At 38.4% G+C, this 13,734-nt stretch overlaps 1 protein-coding gene across 1 annotated transcript; it reads left to right on the top strand.

Moving 5' to 3' along the window:
• Positions 1-650: 650 nt before the first annotated feature.
• LOC137287171 (uncharacterized) lies at positions 651-10,378 on the top strand. The gene is made up of 3 exons (XM_067819341.1): positions 651-743; positions 4,907-4,992; positions 8,642-10,378. The coding sequence occupies exon 3, from the start codon at positions 8,642-8,644 to the stop codon at positions 9,629-9,631; it is 990 nt and encodes a 329-aa protein (XP_067675442.1). The 5' UTR covers positions 651-743; positions 4,907-4,992; the 3' UTR covers positions 9,632-10,378.
• Positions 10,379-13,734: the final 3,356 nt, after the last annotated feature.

Here is a 13,734-nt window from a genome sequence, read left to right on the forward strand (position 1 = left end):
GATCATTTGATTCATCATGTTTAATATAATCATAAACATTTCTGAATGATAGTGGCATATACGTTAACAGCTTCATTTTCTTTTGTAGAGGCTAAATATCAGAATGCCAAACCCTAACCTCATTTATATCGATCTAAGCGCTTTACCTTTTCTAATTTCGAAAAGTATCCGGTAAACCTACCCTGACGCGATGGATGACACGGGACATAATGCGTGATATGGGTGCAAAAATGAAGATGGAAACTATTTTCAATCAGTGTGGTTGTTCAGATCGTTCACGATTTCGTGGAAATAGCGAGCTGACTCGAAATATCAAAGCACAATTAAGTCGGCGATGAAAGTAGGAGGCGTGTCATTGTTGACATATCGCCCATGTAACGACAATTTCGTGTATCGAAACTGCTTAAAGAACGTTTTCCAAAACTGAACGTAACGATGGCCGTTCTTCTTGTGACGTACACTTTGCCACAGTATCGATGAAAAATACTATGAGAAAACCTCTAACCCACCCACCCCACCGTCTTCGGATTTTTCTATAGCAAATGTATTGCGCGTCTCCCTGCAATGAATGCCGCCATGCGACAGCGGGTGTCTGAGTCAGTGTCGGAGCGTTTGCGCAGGCGCATCAGGCTGGCGGCGGTCTCCTACCCAGAGTTCCAAGCGGCGAGATGTTGGATTGTGTACGCGAAGCATACGTCTAGAAGTCAACCGTCTGATCTCGCTTACCGCAGCGAAAGACCTATGTAAGTTAAGTTATGGAAATAGGGAGGGGAAGATCAAGTGTTTTCAGTGTTTGTGAATACAACTGTTTGTATTGTTATGACCAAAGTCTGCCTTCTGTGCCATAGGCAGACTGCCTGAGGTCAGTTATTTGAAAATTGAAATACTTCCGGCCCCGTACTTCCTATTACACAACGGTAAAGCGTTAAACTTTCGCCCGTACCCCCTCCTCATCAACTTATGAACTGTCACTCAAATTAATCTCTCCATCACTAGTTATACCATCAATAATGTGTGTAAGGAATCGAACGGGAGTCCAGATTGAGGTTGAGGTTGGCATAACATCGCCATTTGTAAGCTATATTCCACACAACTGATCAATACTCAAGGAAAGTACAGCGTACCTCTACTGTCCTCCAGAGTAAATGGAGCCAATGGCCTCTAGGATTTGCTTAAAAATGTCTTTCTCGACACTACAGTGATACATATATTCGGCTAAATGTAGAGCAAAGTAGTATCACCGTGTGTGTGTTATCGGTAGTTGCCAAATTTTGATGCACCATCACCGGATTTCAATCAGGTTTGTACAAGCACCGGTGGTGGGATTTGGTACTAAATACAAGTAACCATTACCGGAAATGGCGGATTATTCGCGTGCATATACTATACTGCATACACTTACTTTAAAAGTTCTCTGAATGGTTCACTGTACTATGGGTATAGCCCAGGTCAGTCAGTGATTGGTAAGCCCATTGTTCATGAATAGTGTCTGACCCTCTGACAAACCTGGCAGATTCGCCAGTGGTCAGATAGAAATCACCAACCCGACAGCCCCAGTGTCTGACTGAATATTTCACAATGACTTTGTGTGAAGTTGTTATTTGCAGCATCTGACACTTGTTTGCTGTTTAGAAATCTTATGTTTGTTATCATATAATGTTAATAATTTCAATGCTAGTTATAAGAAATGTTAAATATGAAATATTTGTTTAACTTTATTCTGTGGGTCCTGTGAATTTTCAGTTGGTCAGACAGAATCTGAAACTTACAGGACCCAATGTCCTGTTACATAGAAACACCATTGTGAACACTTTAAGCCTTTCAACAGTTCGTAACTATATGACTACCCACCACCACTTTCCTACAAATAATATCAAGTAATGTCCGCCTGTCACGCGTCTCTACAGGAACAAGAAAGAACTGTCTAGTCTCCCTACAAATACCACCAAAAACCCACTGACCCTCTACCATCCTACCTCTATGATACTTACGTTTCCCAAATTTACTTTTGTCAATTTCCACCGTCAAGCCAGCCCCACCAATTCTGTCCAAATCATTCTTTTCAACCATCACAGAGCATACCTCTCTACAGTACATGAAATAGTCCGATTTATGTTTCTCTTGGGGTTTCTAGGGCTTCCCCATCACCATCGCAATCAATACTCGTTTCTCTGATTGTGTCTGCATATGACATTTTATGAGCAAAGAGTGAGCAAAATGGTTTTTCTCAGTGACAAATTCGACCCAGAAAACCATGTATCCCTCCCTCCATGGTGGAAATTTATTTTTGTTACTTTTTTAACATACTTAGCGGTTACACTAGCAACGATAGTCGAGAACCTTACCCTTCCGATTAACTGCGTAAGTGTGGGTTAGTACTTGCTGACAATTAGGACAAGTTGCTTGGGTTGGTAACACCGTACCGCTGGCATAAAGAAACAGTGCTCTCGGTGCTACCTTAATGTGAAATTAGAAAAGATACATGGGAGGGGGGTGATTAGCATTGTCCAGAATGTGTAACAACCCGAGGTGCTGGGGAGACATTACGAGGGGGTTTGGGGTGACACACTGCATCGACAGGTGATGGTATGGGAGAGCGTGGAAGTGAGACAGACTGGATGGGGTCTGCAGGAGTTACAGCTTACACTGCTCTTACGGGGGCGACTTTTTCACATGGTTTAGCGAACACAATGTTTAATAATGCGTTTAGGGCATGCTTGAACGGGAGGAGACGACGTACTAGGATTTGCAGGAGGTACAAGAGCAGTGTTAGTACTATTACTGCAGGTGTTAATATTTTGAGTAAGGAAAAAAAATACACCTGTGCTGGACAGTGAACAATTGCTGGGCTGACTGTCACTCATTCGTCGCTCAGTTGATGTGTCACTAACACTTGATGAACCCGGTGAGTCCCCCGCTCAAGTGATGGCTTCTAAAATTTGTCTTTCTCTTACAACAGGAATGTGTACCACACTCAGCTAGGGTCTCGCATAGGAATGATGTCAACGTGTATGTTCTATTCAAAAAGCATTAAATCATGGGACGTCATTACATACAAGCAACTGGTACCAAAATCATCATATGCACAGGAAGAACACAAAACTATCGTGTGAACATCATCCACTGTCCTCTTTACAAAATCTACTTCAAGACATTTTTGTTTATGTTAATAATTAATTCAGATATCTTATTGCATGTGGGGAATGGCACGGACATTATCAAACACTGTCACACACCCCTCAAAAACAGAATGTTATAAACTATCACAAAGTGTTGTAAACACCTTTACAGTTTTCTCAAATGAAAAGATCAACAAGAAAGAAAGAAGTTAAAGAACTATAACCCTCAAGCACCACAAGCATCAGTGGCAGATCAGATCAGTGATATGTCATATTTTTCACACACATCACATACACCCTAACAATTTTATTTAAATCATAAAACTATCACTATTACTTGCAAACACCTTTCACCTGATGGTATATTCCCCTCATAAAAATTAAAGGTGTATGTGAAAGAAGTTTTAGCCTAATGATTAGAAATCAGATCAAATCAAATTGGTGATCATGGTGATACGTCACATTTTTCACACATCTCAAATACACCCTAACAATTTTTAAGATAATAACACTATCACTTTTACTTACAAACTTACTTCACCTGATAGTATATTCCCTTCACGAAAATTAAAGGTGTATGTGAAAGATGTTTTTGAAGCAAACACTAGAAAAACTTAAACAACACTATGTAGTATTTCAATGGCAGATCAGAACAGATCAGCAATTGATGATATTTTTAACACACCTATAAACACTCAAACATTTGTTTATGTCATAAACCTATCATTATTACTTGTAAACACCTTTCAGCTTAAGGTATGTTTCCCTCCTGAAAATTTAACAAATATGTGAAAGAAGTTTTTATCTACACAATTTACTCTATCTTCTCGTTGAATCCTGAATTGAAGGCATTGAGCTATAGCATGCCGACTTGAAACTTTACTACAGATCTACTGTCCTAATGCTGACACTAATAACAATTACGTGACTTAAACTGAAGTGACAAAGTAGTTAAGATATCTTGTACATGTAGGTTTTCAGTTGTTACAACACTCAGCGAATTTAATCAGCTGTTGAAAACACACCGGGCTCAATCTTAAACACTAAGCTGCCACCATGTGGTCATGTGACCAGGTGAAGCATACATTCGGGGGCTTTTCAAGTAACTTTGCCTTCACTTTTTCTTCATAGCTGGCATACACACAGTGTGTTTAGTGTTCATATCATCGGATAAAGCCTTCCCACCCAACCTTCCCAGAGCAGTTTCTGAGGAAAGTGGTTCCTCTCAAGATCCATTATTCAATTTATTGCAGTTTCTGTCATTGGGCGATATAAGCCCAAGTCAACATAGACTGAGAGCAGTGTTTCTGTTTAGATCAGTTTAGATCAGATCAGATCAGACCGCCGTACTTTAGGGATCTATGCTCTTCATTGGTGGAAAGAGAGAGTTTGAACATGGTAGGGGTCTTGGCACGACAGTAGAAATTGATGAGAGTAAATTTGTTAAAGGTAAGTATGATCACAGTTGATGGCCAGTGGGTTTGCAGAGGAGTTTGTAAAGTGAGTAGGAAATTGTTTTTGGTGCCAGTGGACAAACGTGGCCAACAGACACTTCAGGAAATAATTACCAAAAATGAAGCTTGGGGTAGTCCTATTATTACGGGCTGTTGAAAGGGTGACAACAGACTTGTTAGTCTGGGTTATGCTCATACCAGTCTCAATCACTCTGAAAATTTCAAAGGTATTTTATTATCTTGCTGGTTTTGATCATATTTACATATTTTGAAGTTCCATTGTCGTGTGGAAATGTATGATTTTGTAGTTAATTCCATTTGTACCACTTTCAGATCCTCTCACCTGTGCTTGAACAAACCTAATCGAGAATCATTGGTGGTGCATAAAACAGCAGTTGCCTGCAACTACATTCAGCAAGGTAACTTCTTGGTTTTAGAGTTGAAGGGGATAGTTTCCTAACACTTTTGACAGACACGAGTGAAATGTACCCTGGTGACCATTATTCATGTTTACTGGTTATACCTGTTACATCACCATCATGAAGAGCTAGATATTGCCCTGATTTTCATAGTGCAATATATATTGGAAGGTTTCTGTCCAAGTGCATGCATCATAAATTCATCACAGCCGTCTGAGTGCGACATCATCTTTTCAGTTGCCGCTACATCATAGATTTCAGGCCCCCACCCCCCACCCCGTCTTCATTGTGATGACTATATGCCACTGCCAGGCGTTCGCAGATATACAAAATCATAGAGAGCCTTAATGTAAAATGTTTATTTGACAAACTTGATTGCATAAACATTTGATTAATATAATGATAAAGGTAATAGTGTTACACATTTAGCGTTGTTTTCTTCAACAGAATGTGTTTCAATGCACTATACTTACATAGCTATTATGACTTCATGTCAGTAATTCAATCAGATTCAAGTCAAATATAAACCCCAGTGTAATTGTGTGAACTATTACAATATGAGACAAAAACATGATTTAGGTCAACTACTTGAACTTAAAATCTTATGTGACCTCCAGTAACTAAGATCCTTGACTTGAATGTCATTATAGTCCTTTGGCCTCTATGAGTAATTGTCCCTTTATGAAACCAACAAAATTGTCACTCGGAGCCAGAGGCTGTACTAATGAGTAAGTCTATATAAAATATTGATATCTTTGAAAAGCATGTAGAAGTGGAAGGCAGGAAGGAAAAGCAAGATTTATGGATGTCAACTTCTTTATTGTGAATGACACATCATGCTTGCTACATCACAACTTGATGAGGGATCAAGCATACGCTCTGAAACATTGTTATTCACAACATGAAGCCACCCGTGAAGGTCCCGGAGTAGAATAGGCCTTCAGCAACCCATGGTTGCCATGAAAAGCGACTCTGCTTGTCGTGAGAGGCGTCTAACGGGATCAGGTGGTCAGGCTCGCTGACTTGGTCGACATATGTCATCAGTTCCCAATTGCGCAGATTGATGCTCATTCTGTTGATTACTGGATTGTCTGGTCCAGACTCTATTATCTACAGACGGCAAACATATAGCTTGAATATTGCTGAGTGCGGCGTAAAACTAAACTCACTCTCTCACTCACTCATAACATGAAGGTGACGTCCATAAATCTTGCTTTCTTAAAAGCTTGGTCCACTTAAAGCCAATCAGTATCCCTAAAACCGTCACATATGAAACCATTCAAACCCACTAAACTTAAGGCTAAATGAAAACAAAAAAATGTTTCTCAGGCATCGCCACATCATTTTTCTTTGTGCATTTTTCTTTGCCATCTAAAAAAGATAATAAGTGTCTGTAAGAATGAGTGTGACTGAATCTTCTACAACTCATTAACACATGATAAACTTTCCAAGCTGTATTTATGAAAGAAAAGAAAAATATTTTCCTCCCTTGTTACTTTCGTTTCTGTCAAAAGTGTTTTTAAAAAGTCCTACGGCCCTTGTCACTTTTGAAATACTGTGCCCGAGAAACATTTAATATATTTTAAGCAGCCTAAAGCATTTGGTAGAATATTTGGCACTTTGAAGCCACTTAGAAGAACTCTTTCACTTGTGAAATGTTACATGAAATCAGCAGAGATATAAGAGTATTTGGTACTTTAGCACATTCTGTTGCCATAGAAATCAAAGGCAGATAATTGAAAGGGAGTTAACTCGAGATAAACTAGGTCAGGCAAATCACTTTGCATATATATGAGATCAGACCACCCATCCACCTGTTGTCAGCCATATTTTTGTGGCAATAGTCTGCAAATATCACACCAGAAATGGGCTCCAGCATTGTGCCCATGTAGGGAATCGAATCCGGGTCTGCCAGCAAGACGTGCCAGTGCTTTAACTACTAGGCTACCTCGTCACTACAGGGCTATCAAGCTGGTCTTCGAAACGGCATTAAACCTAGTATATTCACTGACCATGTGCGTACAATTTTAGATGGAAATATGAGTGAGTGAGTGAATTTACATTTAAAGTCACATAGGCAATATTTCAGCCAAATCATGCCAAAAACATTTCATACATTAAAAGTATGTAAACTCAGACAATAAGAACCTTCAAACGTCAGTGAAAGTACCAGAGTGTCATAAAATTGGTTTAAAACAAGCATGTTATCATAAAAGGATGTCACTACAGAAAGTAATACAATATTAAAAAGGAGTGAAGAATGCCAGCAACTGAAGGTAGAGCATCAAGTCAGAGACCTTGGGGACTTTCGATGCCTGCATGGACTATGCTGCCAGTCCTCTTACGAGCTATGTCAAAAACATCAAATGTAATGAAAATAATTCTAAAATCTGCAATAGCATATTTTGCAATTTTTAACTGACATATAAGTAAATAACATGATATTTATAAATAGTCAGCCCTGAAGCATTATTTTATGGTTAGTGTGGCTTCAAAACATACTCGTCAGAACATTTTTGATGTATTCCAGGATGGTAGATTGTTCCACAAAAGAAACCATCTCATTCCTAGGTTGCTATGGAAACTACAAATTCTTTGTTGATTTTCTAATTAAGGCTTATTAATATTCTAAGAAGTTTAGTGAATCCAGCCCCTGAAACACAAAGTTCCAACTTGCCCTGTGAGCCTGTGGAACCATCACTGTCTTGTTAAAATCAATGTTAGAATCAAATCAATCCTCTTATTGAAAGAAATTCCTACATAGACCATGATAGAGTCGTCTCCGTAACAATTATGTTACTGTACCATGAGTCGCACATGACACTGTCATTAGCTTCGCAACACAGGCAATATTTCATCCTTTAATTGCAAACAAAAGTTGAATTCATCACATGTCACCGTGTTCCTTTAAATACCATCTTCAAATCTAGGGCTGTGACAGATTCACTTCTCAGAGCTATAGTTCTCAAACAGTTGTTGGGATGGATTTAGGATATTCTTCCTTAACCGCTCGTCATTTTACAGCCCTCTGACGGGAAAGGACACACTTGGACTTCCTTAACAAATGGGCAACACTATTCTGAGATAATCCACTCTTTATCATGCTAGTGGCCTGCCATTTCTGCATGTGTGACAGATACAGTGTTGAGGTGGCATTGTCACAAGAGATAGTGGGACACGCTTCCTTCAGTTTTATAGTCTAGAATGTATGCGTGGTGCATGATGCATATGTGTTATGTAAAGGGTACATTTTGCTCACTATGGTGTCAGCATAAGTGCTTTCCAGTCTTTCCAACTTTTATGTAGTGTTGTTTCCACTATAAATTCCACTTGGGGCATTCTTAATTTCTATTTTTGAAGAAAATAGAGGAATATTAAAAGAACAAATAGTCTACTATTAAAACAACTTCAGATACAAACATACTTTGAATGAAATGGGACCCAAGTCTCATATCAAGGTGTAAATATGAAACATTAACAGTGATGAATAAATATTAAATGTACATGCCAGAAATAACAGTTACAGTTGAATACGCGTATTTATTACAAATGTAATATTAACACTGCATCATGTTGATTTTTCCTGCTACTATGGAGAATATAACAATCACTAAGAATTCACCATCTTTATTGTTTTTGCTTCCTTCAGATGGCTGTTTGCTGGCGATTAATTGACTTTGATGCCACAGACCCACCCCCATGGGTGAAGGAAAAGGGTGCATCTGGAGTTCCACCAGTCAAAGAAATGATTGAAGATATCATAGTCTTTCAAAAGCGGTGGCAAGATCTGTCAAAAGAGGATCGACAGGAAAGTTTAAAGGATTTTGTTCCCACTTTTATTAACCATGTATGTGTTGAGGAAGACCTTGGTCTTCAGAACAAATCTGACACAATGACTCTTTTTCACAGAATGCAAAATGGTTTCATGGAATTTAAAGCCAAACCAGATGAAGAAAAAATAGGGCAACGCAAGTTTTCTGAATCAAATTCTGTGAGTAAGAAGAGGAGAGAAACAGCTAATTTGTTCAAAGCATGGAGGCATTTGTCAAAGTTAGATTGTACTAAGTTACCAGACAAAGATTCCCTTGCTGGGCTGGTGGACATTGAAGTCTGTATCCTAAAAACACATAAGATTATTATGGATGGTTTAGTGGACAAGGAAAACATGACTCCAGGTGGAAGCTTCAGCTGTAGGAAACGGCACACCACATACAAAGGGGAAAAACACAACTATCCTGAATTTGAGACTCCTGAAAGAGCAACGGAGGCAGTACAACTTATTTGTGACCGGTACAATGCTTTAATAAATGGAATAAAAAACCTGAAAGATCCTTGTGATAGGATGTATAAAATGTTTAAGTGTGCTGCATGGCTGTTGTTTAATCTAGTGTCTCTGCACCCATTTAGTGATGGTAATGGCCGCCTGTGTCGTCTGCTCTGCAGTTACGCATTGAATGTATCTACACCCTTTCCAAGTCCAATATACAATGTGTACAGTCCAACAGAGAAAAGCGATTACATAGACAGTATTGTCAGTGCCCGGAAAAGAAAACCTCAGTACCCCATGGAACTGACAACGTTGATAATAGAGTCAAATTGGTTTGCTTGGAAGGCTGTTTTCAATAGGAATGATACTTAAAGTGAAGATGCTGGTAATGAGAAAAAGCTTGTTGCTGAAGAGACAGAATATGCAGAGGGGCCAGTGCCTGCAACAGTTGAAAGTGACCCTGATTCAAGGACCTTTCAAGACAGTAATCTTTCTGGTTGCACTCGATGGTGGAGAAATTTCTACCGTCTGCAGTTATCTTAGTTATGCTAAATCCAGTGGTGCATTTTTCAGTTTTCAAATTTGCCCTGTTTGTGATCCTGGACCTTTCAGCCCAATAATGCACTACACATGAAGTAAATGTTGATGTAGAAAATATGGCAGCAAACTAGTCTGACAAAATGTAAACCATTCTATCATTGTTTGCTGTTAGATGATGCAGATTAAATCTGGTCGTAATAAGAATGTTAAAGGATAAACTTAACCTCAGTCAACGGACTTCTAAAGTCCGTTTGATTCATACTTTTACAATTACCAAAAACGTATTGTTGAGAAGTAGTAGAGGGCTGAATTTAAGAGATATTAACTTGGTTGCACGAGGTGCAACCTTGGATTAAAATGTTGTACCAGCCAAATTCAAATCCTGGTTGTTTTATTGGTATATGTAATGAAAGAAATATGCTACTGAATTATTTAGATGTTTTCCCAATAAGAAAATGACACCTTGTGCAAGTTAGAATAATAACTAGGTTTCATTTTCATTGTAATAGTGGATTGCACCAATTCAAGTATCAAAGCAATAAATTGAACCATGTTGTGTAATAAAAGTTATCATGCTTGTGGTGTAGTTTGATATTCTTCTTGCAATAATTTAATTCCAAAGATGGCAATACTCAGTGTTCATTAGTTGAAATTTGGAACAGCTTTTGTTCATAGTAATGAGTTGTTATGAAATTTGATTATATATTACTGCCTTCGGCTATTGTGATATTATATCAGAGCCTTGGGTTATTGTGATCTCATATCAGTGCCTAAGGTTATTGTGATTCTGTAGTATTGCCTTTGTCTATTGTGCTTCTGTGTGACAGTTTTAGGATACTGTTAATTAAGAAATACAGTTCATTCTACCACCATGTATAGTGTATTAAAGACACAAACTTCCTCGTGCTTTAACAATATAATAGTTCAGGGCGAAAGTGTGCTTTATTACACTATACATTGTGGTAGGACGAAATGTGTTTCTTTTCTAAGATGTGCCATTTAATCATTTCTAAGCCTAATTTTGATTGATCTATGGCAGAAAACAAACGACGGTGTCTGTTACCTAACTTAAGAATCCGCACACAGAGCTAACTGACGCGCTGTTCTGACGTGTCAGCCCCCTACATTAAGACAAACATTACTAGAAAAAAAAACAATGAAAAGTTTGGTGAAGGTTTATGTTCAGGTTAAATATCTTCTCTAGATCATTTTAATTACAATCTGTGTCTCTCTTAAACCATACAAGGCAAAATGACCTCCTCATTTCTACTACCAAGGAAAGTTTAGATCAGTACATTCAGCTGAAGCGGACTAGTCATGCGACATTCCACGATTGCATTGTGGGAATGTAAACATTGCAAACATTACCGTGTCTCTGTAAAGTTTTTAGTCGAACTACAAGTCATTTTAAAAATCCTTCGGAAAACAAACATAATGTTTCCACCAGTGATGTTAGCTGTGTCATGCAACTGCTAACCAAGAAACGGTATGCGGCGATGCAGTTTACTGTGGGAGGTTGTACGAGGCGATGGCACCTGACATCCATCGTGATGTCGGTTACATTGTGACGTAATGCAAAAAAAGTTTGATTACGACACAATACGAGGGGGCAGACTGGAATGGCGCAGCAACGTCAACACATTGTGACGTAACGCAAAAAGTGCACATTATCGTCTGATAAAGTATTGTTGGCCCTTTTGATCTTTCACAGAAGCATCATAGAATCTACATTAGTGCCATAGGTTATTGTGGTTCTATATGGTTGTATGACTGAAATATTGCTGATGTGACGATATTTACTGGTTTACTATGTTATTATCTGTGGTTATTGTGATTTTATATTAGTGCCCTAGGTTATTGTGGTTTAAGAACATGTGAAACATTGTTATTGACAACATGAAGCCACCCGTGAAGGTCCCAGGGTAGAATAGGCCTTCAGCAACCCATGCTTGCCATAAAAGGCGACTATGCTTGTCGCTGGAGGCGACTAACGGGAACGGGAGGTCAGACTTGGTTGACACATCATCAGTTCCCAATTGCGCAGATCGATGCTCATGTTGATGATCACTGTATTGTCTGGTCTAGTCTCAATTATTTACAGAAAGCCGCCATATAGCTTGATTATTGCTGAGTGCGGCGTAAAGCTAAACTAACTCACTCACTCACTCACTCACTATTGTGATTTCAGAAATACTGTTTGCTCTACCACTATGTCTAGTGTATACTGTAATATCGCACACTTTCTCCCTTTAACTATTATAGTTAAAGTAAGAGGAAGCTTGAGTCCCAAGTGCTTGAACGTTATAGCTCAGGGCAAAAGTGTGCTTTATTACACTGTACATGGTTATTTTCACAGATGCCAGGCTTAATTCTTTCTAAAGATAATTTCCATTAATCTAAGGCAGAAAACAAACGACATTGTGGGTAAACTAAATTAAGAATCCTCACACAGGGCCAACTGACACTCTGTTCTTTTCACGTGTCTGCCACCCTACGTTAAGACGTTCTCTCAATTACTTTAATTTTATCTGTGATTACCTAAACCATATAGGGCAGAATGAACATCATACTTCTACTAGCAGTGTAAGTCTAGATCAGTACATTCAAATGAAGCTGAACAGTACAGCAACATGCCACAGTTGCATTGTGGGAATGTGAACATTTCGATCATCACTGTTTCGCTGTAAAATCAGGAGTCAAACTATGAGGCATTTTGTCTGTCGGAAAACTTAAACATAATATTTCCACCAGTGACCTTAGCTAAGCAACGTAACTGCAAACCCAGAAATGGGATGCAACAGAGTAGTATACTGTAGGGGGCTGTACAAGGCAATGACAACTGACATGCATTAAGTCATCAGTTATATTATGACGTTACGCAAAAGTGTTCAATTACAAGGGGGCAGATTCGGGTGGTGCAGTGACACCAACATATTGTGACAATGCAAAAAGTGCACATGATGCAGGTTTTATGAGCTTGTTATCTCTGAGAAAAAATACCTTACCTGAACAAACATGATGAAAGCTTGAAATATGTGAGACATCATTTTGTCAATAATGATCTATTGACACAAGTAAAACTTCAGGAGGGTGAAATGTGCCTTCTTTGTATAAACTGAAATTTAGTACTTTTCCCCCTAAAAGACATCCATATGACTTTTTATCATGAAAGATCATTGTCAAGCTTTGGTCACTTCATTGTACCAGTATCCGCTGGTTCAGCATGAATTCATACCTGTGGTTTACAGGTCATTGGCCAGTGTCACTACTTGTGTTCTCCCCAAATTAGGATTGTTGGTCAACATTCTGTGATACTTTTGAACCAACATTAACACAACTGACTCCAGACAAAAATTAGAGGGAGAACACAAAGCCTTGTCTATCTGTATAAGTTTAATACATTTTTTCAGACAAAATTCATGGACATATTTCCTGAAATCTAAAACTTAAGTGTCAAATAATATTTTTTTAAAATGTTACGTTCTATTAGCTAAAGTTTGTGAGCTACATCTAATTATGTAATTTGTAAATACCTTCAACACCGCTGTTTACTGTAATTCACCCAAACCTCTATTTCGCATGTTTAAACTTGGTCGCTGTGACTTTAAGATTTGTACTTTTAACAATGTACAGGCATAAGTGATATGTATGTCTGGTAAATTATGTATATAATAACATGTAACTATGGTAACTGCCTTATGCTGAAGGATTCGTTTAGGGTGTAGGATGTAGGTAGCTATATGGTTTAAAAATTAATGTAAAATCGTAACTTGCTCATTGTCACGCAGGTCAATGCATTCACATGTTTATCACAGCAGGGAAACTGGATCACAAATAAATTGCAAACATCAAACAAAGAATATGTGATCAGTGTCAGAATTGTGTGTATAATCACATGAAAATCTATACATATGAGGCAAAAAAGTAGGGAAATG

This window comes from Haliotis asinina, chromosome 6, assembly GCF_037392515.1.
Source record: "Haliotis asinina isolate JCU_RB_2024 chromosome 6, JCU_Hal_asi_v2, whole genome shotgun sequence".
Taxonomy (NCBI): domain Eukaryota; kingdom Metazoa; phylum Mollusca; class Gastropoda; order Lepetellida; family Haliotidae; genus Haliotis; species Haliotis asinina.

Coding starts and splice junctions, on each gene's coding strand:
- LOC137287171 (XM_067819341.1), top strand. CDS start 8,642: ATGGCTGTTTGCTGGCGATTAATTGACTTTGATGCCACAGACCCACCC.